Source organism: Gastrolobium bilobum, unplaced genomic scaffold (assembly GCF_033153095.1).
Source record: "Gastrolobium bilobum isolate Gb01-03AN ecotype WA unplaced genomic scaffold, APGP_CSIRO_Gbil_v1 utg21704, whole genome shotgun sequence".
Classification (NCBI taxonomy): domain Eukaryota; kingdom Viridiplantae; phylum Streptophyta; class Magnoliopsida; order Fabales; family Fabaceae; genus Gastrolobium; species Gastrolobium bilobum.
Genome location: NW_026895606.1, coordinates 101749 through 112212, shown reverse-complemented (window position 1 = coordinate 112212; position 10464 = coordinate 101749). Strand labels below are relative to the sequence as shown.

At 34.7% G+C, this 10464-nt stretch overlaps 1 protein-coding gene across 1 annotated transcript; it reads right to left on the bottom strand.

Moving 5' to 3' along the window:
- Positions 1-2398: 2398 nt before the first annotated feature.
- On the bottom strand, positions 2399-3940 carry LOC133284080 (tetraspanin-11-like). Its single transcript, XM_061481060.1, has 2 exons — positions 3425-3940; positions 2399-2795 (listed from the first exon to the last, which is right to left on the bottom strand). Exons 1-2 carry the CDS (start codon positions 3938-3940, stop codon positions 2472-2474), a joined length of 840 nt encoding a protein of 279 aa, XP_061337044.1. The 3' UTR covers positions 2399-2471.
- Positions 3941-10464: the final 6524 nt, after the last annotated feature.

Sequence of the window (10464 nt, the reverse complement as noted above, 5' to 3'; positions counted from 1 at the left end):
CGGGGTTGCTTGTTGGAGCAAATTGCACCAGCGAGCAGCTCCAGAAAGAGTTTCCTTACATATCTGTTTGAGCTCCTCGCTACAACAAGTGAGCGAAGTTTGAAATGCAGAGTTCACCTGCATGCAATTTACCAAGGTCCTTACCAAGGTTGAAACCCATGGTGCCAGTCTCAGTCCATCATATTACTCTTTCTAAAGTCTATAGATCATGCATGCAATGCTAGGTTATAATCTTGAATGACAAAGAACAAAGTACACGGTTTAATTCATCACTTAACTCAAAATCATACTTGAACATGTTTCTCATGATTTTCCTTCTAGAACAGGGATGATATCCTCCATAGAAAGTCATGCATGCAATCTTCAAGCACAAAATAGCATTTATAACAAAGAAAGGAAACCAGTTTTTATAACTTACCTAATGGTGGTGACTTCTTATAATCTGAGTTCTTGGTTGGCTACACCTCTCTGCTCACACTTGCTCCTTGTCTTCTGGTTGCCACTCTCCTTGCATGCAAGACATGAATTGTGGTTTAATTTACTGTCCTAAGCTCCTACCAAGACCACCCGAAGAGCAATGAGAGAGGTGAAGAGAGTGTATGGATGACTGGACTCTTGGTTGGGTTATAGGGTGTTTGCATGTGAAGATGAATGTGGTTGAGGAACTGGAGTGGTGAATAGAGATGAGCTTACGAGAGAAGAAAAAAGAAAACGAATTGTATCCTTTCTTTAGAAGTTTAGTATTGATTTGTTGGCTCTTTGGGAGTCTCTCTCTCTCTTGGTTGTTTTCTTTCTAAAGAAATGAGTTATGTGACGAAGGGGGCCTTCCCAATGAATTTTGGTCTAATATATAATACATATGATACTCATACAGTACTATGAGATTTTTAAGAAGATGCTAGTCTCTAATATTTAGCGATTAATATTTATCCACGCATTTTATTTTTTAAATATAAATATACAAATAAATTCTTATATTTAATATTTTAAATAGGGGTAAAATATTGTAACAACTAATTAGTGTTACTACTAATCAATTTCACCGTTAAATCGATTAAGTTGATCCAACAGTTATATTTATTTCCATCTTTCTATGGTTATGATTCTCCATATTTAATGTGAAAGCATTAAATATATAGGCAATCATAACCATACAAAGGTAAAAATAAATATAAAATATTAAATATGGAGAATCATAATCATACAAAGATGAAAGTAAATATAACTGTTAGATCAACATAACTGATCTAACAGTGAAATTGATTGGTAGTAACACTAACTGGTTGTTAGTGTATCCTTCCCCTTTTAAATAAGATACATGCTTAAATATTATCCTTTAATTATAATTAAAAACTCCAAATGCTAAAATGCTAAAGAGCAACACAATTCTTCAATTTTATAACTATTTATTTCAATATTTTCTCTCCACCTTCCTTTATCACCATTGATCCACCTTTATATGATTATGATTCCTCTCCACATGATCATATCATGTTTGTTTTTTCCAGAGGATCTAGATCCAAAATGCAATCCCTTTATCTTTGACGGTTAATGTTTTTCCAAAATAAAATCTAACAAGTTGTAGGATCGCTCAAATACAACCAACAAATAAAAACAACTATTCAACAATGTTGTGAGGACTTGTGGAGAAACAGAACAATCTTGTATTAAAATTTTTACTGAACTTGGTTGCTTCTCAATTCTATATTTCTCAAACAATATACTAGACTATTTATAGGCTATAGTTTGCCTTTCTAAAACTGCAACACTAAATAACCATAAATTACAATTAAAACCAAACTTAATAACAAAACATAAGGATCGACTCTTAACCTTTCAAAACTCCTAAAATAAAACCAAACTTAATAACAAAACATAACGACGGACTCTTAACCTTTCAAAACTCCTAAAATAAATGTTAAACCCATGACTCATAAACTATCTATAACTGACAAATTTAAACCCATTAAAAATTAAACTGACACATAACTTCAGATTTAACGTTTATTCAACACAAGTTAATAAAACGACATGACTCAAACCGTTTCATGGAAACAGTTGTGAGAAATATTTTCCAATACCAAATGCTGCCACCTAGTCACGCACCCATATAAGAGTTTCTACATAGACACTCTAATGATGGGTAATATTTATTATGGTCCAGGACCATCCAATGATCTGGTGCTCCCTCTCACATCATCAATTTTTCTTTTCTCTTTTTACTCTTATTATTTTTTCTCTTTTCTAATTTTACCCCTCCATTTACACTAAGGGACCACCTAAAAAATGATGATCCGGGCCACACTAAATAATCTCCTAATGGTGAGACTTCATATAGATTCCAAAAAAAATCTATTATAGGAAAAAAAAAAAACTGAAAGAAAATTAAATACCAAGACCAATGAATCATGTGGCTGGGTATGTCTACACAAGTAACAGTAATTAACAATTTAAGACATCCTCAACCAGAATCAAGGGTATGTTCTGTATCTATGGTATTCGTCATACTTGGAGTCTAATTTATTGTTCCTGATGGCATAGCAGCCCAAGACGTAAACAATGGTGACGAGTATAAGCACACAGACATTGAATATAGTGAGATGTCTCCACTGGTTCCTGATGTCAGCCAACACTCCTGCTTTACATGAATTGCAATCGTAACACAGTTTGTCTTTACTGTTATTCCAAGTTGTGCAATCAGGATCGGTCACTGTTGGACCCGTTTTTGGAACTTCCCAGAATGTTGTGTTCTTCATTGTGAATCCGCATCGCTCCGGTGGCGTACAGCACCCAGACTGTACACACAAAATAACATAAACCAAAAGCAACCATTCTCAGATATAAATATAAAAAGACAAATATACTTCTTATATTTTTTGTAGAGTAAGACCATTTTTGATCCCTAACCAAAAAAACATGGTTTTGATCCCTAACCAAAAAAACAACACGCTCACTTTAGTCCTTTACAAAAATAAATTACTCAGTCCTAACGATTCAAGGCGGAAGGTGGACCCATTTTAGTCCCTTTTAATATGGATCTTTTTTGAATTTGTGAGAGACCACAATTTCAACTAAAAAAGGTATTTATTTTTTTTATTTTTTTAAATGCCAGGATCCGGATCTGCTGAAATTAACAATTGTCACCCAATTGCATATCACAAAGATACACATTAATCAATTACCAAAATAATTATATCTATTTTTTAATTTTCTCTCTAAACGAAAGATACCCAAGATTTCCAAACTATTGCCCTTAATCATATACCTATTGCTACCGAGTTTCAAAACTTTATATGATTTCTTACCCAATTAATGTGTTAAACGTGTATCTCACAAACCATTTTTTTAAAAAAAAACTTTGTTAGTGGTTGCCGTTTTGAAAAGCTTTTGTCAATTGGGAAGCGAATAATTAAAAAAAACCAACCTGTGTGGTAGACAACGGTTTGAAAATGAGAGAGTCATTGTTGTTCCGACCACCGTGGACGGCGAGGTTCTGACACAAACGTGCATCCATCAAACAACTCTTGATCTCGCTCCATCTTTGGTCGTTAATCACATAATGCTGCAACCAATGAGAGAAATCCCCAATCCTATGCTCCTTAAACCCTTTCCCAGATACCTGTTCCCCAACCTTCTTGTTGGTGACGAAAAGTGCGAAAACTGTGAATAACATGAGCCCTACAATGAAGAAGAACGCGACGAGAAGGTAAATGTAGAGAGCGGCGTTGACACGGCACAGAGAGCCAACGATTGCTAGCATTGAGATAACGAAGACGAAGAGGCCTCCGAATAAGAGCGGGTACTGCAGCACCTTCTGGCAATCGTTGCCGTTTGCACCGCCGTGGATGTGGATGTAGGCAGAGCCACCCAAGGCGGCGAGACCCAGAAACATGGTTAGTATGTTGAGGACACCAACCAAGGTGTTGCTTATGCGGAACATCTTGTGTTTCTTACACCTTAGAGAGAGACTTTGTTGGTGTTGGATTGGAGTGTTGTTGTTTTGTCAGAAACGTCCGAGAAATGAAAAAGACGCCTCAAATGAAAAAAAAAAACGTAAAGCAGAAACTGTTTAATAAGATGCCTCAAACGTGGTTTTTGAGGGACTTGGTGCGGTATGCATGACACTCGAGTGGATCCTGTCACGTTGAGGTCATGTGCAATTTCTCAACAACCATTCTTGTACAAATCAAAAGTAATGGTTTTTATTTACAAAAAAAAAAAAAAAAAGTAATGGTTTTTTCAATCTTTTTTTTTTTTAATGCATTCTTCCATCTCCATTGATTTCCTCTAGACGATTGAGATCCTCTTACTTATATTGATCTCATCTTACTCATAAACAAAAACTTAGCAGTTAAGAGATTTGAGATTTTCACTTTAAGAAATGAAGTGTAAATACAAATTTATTACATTGACATAGATAGAAAATAGTGACCAGCAACTAGAAGACGCTAAAATGTACATTTATTAAGTAGTATAAATTATGAAGCATTTATTGCTGATTTTATAATGAATGCTTAAAACAAAAAAGAAAAAAAAAATACTCAACTAATATTATTGGGATAAGTTATATTTACTATATTTTTTCTTATTACCTTTTACCACTAATCTTATTATTCCTTAATCAAAGTTAAATCAATGGAGTTGTAATGGTGGTAAGTAGGGATGAAAGTGCGCTGGGCTGGGCCGAGCTTTGCCCCGTAAAGCCCAAGCCTATGCCGAAAAATTTTAATTTGGCCTGACCCGATAGTATAGTATGAGTCTAATTGTTAGCCTGTCTTGGTTAATTTATAAAAAAAAAACAAATGGTCCGGCTCGGCCAACGGGCCTGTTAATTTTTAACTTTCAAGCAGATCATGATTCAATTCCACAAAATACTCAAATTCTATTGTTAAAACAAAAACTACAATTTTAACGTCCAAACAAAACCATGAATCACAACAATAACTCATCACAATATGCATTTATGACACTGTCAAAAGCAAAATGCTCAAACTAAATAACATATATTTCATCAGATCTAACAAGTCAATCCATACTATGTAAATTAAAATAACTACATGAACATAACAGACACATCATGATGACTACAAGAGTAGCCAAAAACTTATCTTCATCTTCTCTCCCCTACAAATACAATTCCAAGGTTACATAAGTTGGCAAATAATTTGTAAATATAGAAAAAAAAAACAAGAATAAAGAATAGAAAAAAAAACACATCAATTTAAAAATGAAAATGCATTTGATGTTATATCAAAATTCTATATTCAAATCTTGCCATGTATATATTAAAAATCCATAAAATATCACAACAAATTATTTTTCCTAATGTAACGCATCAATTTTAATGAATTCAAGATTATTCAAATCAAGTTAAATCAAATACCTCATCTACTATTTCTTTTGGAAGCCAAGATTTGTTTGCTTTCCACTCTTGTACAATCTACACATGTCAGCAAAAAAAGCGTATATAAATGCTTCGAACTACTTACTACTGTATCTTATGAATTGTTTAACCAAAGCATTGATAAGGTATAATGCAAAGCTAATAACGAGGCTCATAAAGTATTTATCTTTCGGTACAATGCAAAAGAAACGAATGAAATAAATACAAGCTAATTGATTCTGCAAGATGCGTACATTCTTTCTCTTTCTTTTTATAAAATAATATATTTAGTTTGGACAAGATGGGTTGGCCTGGAGACTCATGGGTCAGGCTTAATATATTTACACTTCGGTCCAATTATGTAATCAAACTTTTACACCAGTCCAAGTTCAACCTGCCAAGTAAAAAGGTCAAGCCAGATAAGACCACTAATGGAACGAGCCGTAGACACCTGTGGACCGACCCGGCCCAGTTTCACCCCTAGTGGTAAGTATAACCACCTCCAAGATTATTTACATGGATGAAATATGTTATCGAGGATAGTTTTTTCCACTTTCCAAGTGGTGGAGTGTGTCACGTAAACGTGTGAAACCAAGTTATGTACACGTTAGTGGACGGTTACCTTAAACCCCAACAGAGGGAGGAATAATAACTATATATTGTCTGTTTTTTTTTTTTTAATAAAAATATACTTGCTTGTTTAAATTTTAAATATAGGAGATAAAACACGAATAAAAAATAATTCAAATGTTATGAAAAAGTACATGAAAGTTCAAAGAAAAATTAGGAACCGTCAATAAAAATGAAACACAATAAAACAAAATTTAAAGTATACATTTTTTTATTATTTTTAAGGCTTGGTGTTTGTCATCTTAAATGACATAAGTTATGTCATTTTAGAAGAGAGATAGACTCAGAAAATGAAAATATGGCTGAGAGAAAGTTGGTGGTTTTTTTATTTAAAATTTAAATAAAAAATTTATTCGGTGGCTATCTCTCTATTAAAATGACGTAACTTTATGTCATTTAAAATGACAAAAACTTTTTCCTTATTTTTAACTTAAAATAAATTATATATTTAAAACTAACTTCTTTGAAACTTTTAATGCTTACCAATTATACTTAAAATCTTAAAATCAGCCCCATTATGTCCAATTGTCTTTGAATTTGAATTTGCCAAACGGGTGAAAAATAAGCAGAGCAATCTGACTGAGAGAATGGAGCGCAGGGGAAACTCTTATCATATAATGACAATTGAAAAATCTGCGGAAGAGGACAACATTCTAAGACATAGCACAAAGCGCAACAAGGGTGGTGATGCACCCTTCTCACATAGTACAACCATGGCCCCTCGTTCTGAACCGTTGATGTGGCTGAGGAATCAAAGAGGCAATTCAATTCTTTACGGATATGTTAACGCGGGCGTGATATATTTATCACAAAAAATGTTTACCACTTTTACAAATAATCCAAATATTATTATTTTTTTCAATTTAATAAATTATAATTTATTAGGTTATTAATTAATTAATAAATGCAACTCAATAATTTTCAATAAATTATAATAGTTAGATTGACGGAAATCATAATTAGATTAGTTGTAAAAGTGATAAACTTTTACGGTGATAAATATATCATTCCTGAATGTTAATTGCATATAATGGTAAGGAGGACTGCTTTGACTATATGGATATGACGAAGGAGAAGAAAGACCAGGAAGACACACTTGTTGAGGGTGGGGCCAACGAGTGAGGAATCAAATGCTTCACATCTGATGGTTTTTGCATTTCTACTATACTCAAAAGGCGAGGCAACGAATGCGTAAGGTGTGGTTCTCTACACTCTTAGCTAGTCAAACTCCTTGGTAATAAGATAGGCGTGACATTTATGCAGAAGAGACTAGAGACACTTTGGGCTCAACAAGGATCTCTCGTAGTCTCTGATGTTGCCAATGATTATTTCACTGTCCAATTCTCTGCCGATGATTATCGACTTATCGTGGCCCATCGATTATCCTTGGCCATTATCTAGCCATAGGACCTTGGGAGCCTGATTTTAAATCCCTATCAGGACTCTATTAAGAAAATAGTTGCATGGATTAATAGGCTACTCGACATTCCTATGGAGTACTATGAAGGTGTCTTCTTGAAAGCTATGGCTGATAAACTTGGCAAAACAATGAGGATTGATCAAATTACCACCATGGAATAAACACGAGAATGTTATGCGCGCCTCTATGTGGAACTTGACTTGGCTAGAAGGGAGAATACACCGTATTGAGTATGAAGGCTTGTTTCTCATATGTTATACATGTAGGAGATACGATCAAGCTAAAGAGCTAATTAAGAAGAACCAAACAGAGAAAACAGATGAAAAGAAAGAACGATTTACTTCAAATTTCCAGTAAAATGGTCCAATTACACTATGGGTATATTATATACCAACTCAGTAACCACACACGCAGTTAGTGCTGCTGAACCGACTAACATTTCCTATTAATATGCTGACTTCCCTTAGCTACAGCTCACTACAGCTCCACGTGACAGCTGGCGTGGCTCCATGATGATGTGGCAGCTTAAGCTACAAAGTCCTTTAAGTAGTATTGAGGGTTGTTTTTCCCTCATTGAGGTCCTACGCGTAACATTCCTCGCGTCTTCAAGAATGACCTTGTCCCCAAGGTCCAAAGATGGGTAACAAAGATGAAGGTAGCCTTCTGCCTCCCAGGTAACATTTTCCGGTACAGCATTCGACCGTTGAATTAAGTATTGGCGCTGAGTAGCACCTTGCACCATAGTCATACGAGCAGACATCACAGCCATTGGTTCTTGCACAGGACGATTATCTATAGCCAACGTAGGAAGGGGCATAGGCTGGCCATCAGAACTCCCTTTTAAGTCTTAGAACCATTTTCAATTTTCAAACCCTAGGTGATACCTGTATGGCCGAATGTTTTAGTAGCAAAATTAGTCCATCAAGGTGTCATCTTTATTATTTTTAACCATCAAACCCTAATTTAGATTCATATGGCCGAATCATTGTAGGTTGGTTTTAGGGTTCTTAGTTCATCCTCTTCAAGAAACTTACACATTAACACAAAGGTGACACTTTTTCCTTACAAGTCTTCATTTTTCTTAATTTTTAAGACACCCACCAACACTTTTAGACACCAGGACTCCATTTTTTAATAAATTACAACATCATCATCATCATAAACTCTTCAAGGTCGAAATGAAAAGTGGAGAGGAGAAGGGTTTTTAGTCATCTTTTCCATATATTCATGTCTTACTTCTTCAAGATGGCTCCTTTAGCTCAAGATCCAATATTTTCCCATCAAGAATGCTTCTTTTCCACCAAGAGCCCACCTTCATAAGATATTCAAGGATTTAAAACCAAGAAGAAAACTTTAAAAGATTAAAAGGTAGGGTTTTTCAATAAGAAAATTCAATAAACTTACACTAGAAACTCAAAGGATGACCAAAGGAGATGTGTTCTTCAACAAGGAGTTTCAACCACCATTTTTTGCCATAAAAGGAAAGGTAATACAGCTGCTGGTTGGTGAACTTCAGCCACGAAAATGGAAGGTTCAAGTGTCAAGAACACAAGCTTTCACAAGTTCAAACTAAGGAACAAGATTTGGATTTTAAGGGAGTTTGAGTTGTGAAATCTTAGAAAGAAGAAGGAAAAAATTTGAAAACCTCCAAGCTTAGTGAGAAAAGGGGGCGGCTGAATGAGGGGGAAAGGAAGAGGTATCCTTTTATTTTAGGGTTTTGCCATGTCACTTAAGTGAATTTCTGTCATTTAGTGACACCCGATGTAATTTTTCTTTGAACTGTTATCAGATTTTTATCCGAAAATCCCCAAGATTCTAACTTTAAGTAATTAATATTAAGTTTGTGGGGAGGGTTATATTTATAAACTTTTAGTTTACAAACTCTTACAAACTACACTATGTACTCCCGGGAGAACACTAGGTTACACTATGTTTTTCCGGGAGTACATAGTGTAATTTGCAAAAATTTGTAAAAAAAAGTTTGTAAAGGCATCATTCCCCTAAGTTTGTTTAATTATCATGTTTCTATCTCAAAAGTCTAATTAGTATCTCACATATACTCTTACTGCTGTTTAATTATACTGGTATCCTTAACTGTATCCGGATTTCATAACTTTCTTAACTTTACATCATTGGTCTAATTTTGACTTGTTTGGCATATATTGGACTTATATTCCCTTTTTCTCATCTTTTTTTGATTTCAAAATTCTACCGGCTGCTGTTATAGTAGTACAAAATATCTAGTAAAAGTGACTTTTTCAGAATACCCACCATGTGGGGGTCAAAATTCACATAATTGAATTCTAAGCTCATCTATGATACTTATATCATTAGAATAACTCCCTAACTCAGATTCACGTGGTTAGGGTTATTCTACTGTCTGTTACTGCATCAGCAATCAAAAATAACAGGCAGAAATCCACCTGTTTAGAATACCATCAATATGGATGTCAAAATTCATATTATTTCATCCCCATCTCATTAATGACCCTTAGGTCCTCATAATAACTCTTTAATTTTGAATTATCTAAATTAGGGTTATTATATCCTACACCACATGATGTATGCAGTAACAGTGACCCAGTTTGTTCCAAGACTAGGAAACAACATCAAGAAAATGTCATTTGCACTGAGTCTGATAAATCTACTCCCACGGCCATTGATCGTGTTAGTGGCCTAATTATCTCTGGACCTAACTCAAAGTAGAGAATATGCAGGGACCCTATCTTCCTGCAACCCACCCATTGTTTAATTATGAATGTCTTCATTTGGAATTGTCATGGTGCAGCAAAGAAATATTTTAGAAGCACCATGGCCACTTTGACTAAGAAGTATAACGTTGATATCATGATTCTTTTGGAGCCAAGGGTTAGAGGATCTAAGGTTAGGAAAATTATGCAAGATGGGCTGTATTGAGTCCATAGTGAAGGATGCAATTGGGTTCTCAAGGAGCATATGGATTTTGTGGAACCCAGACATTTTCTCCATCACGGTACAAGTTTGGAGAGAAGGAAAGTGTTACGAACAAAAT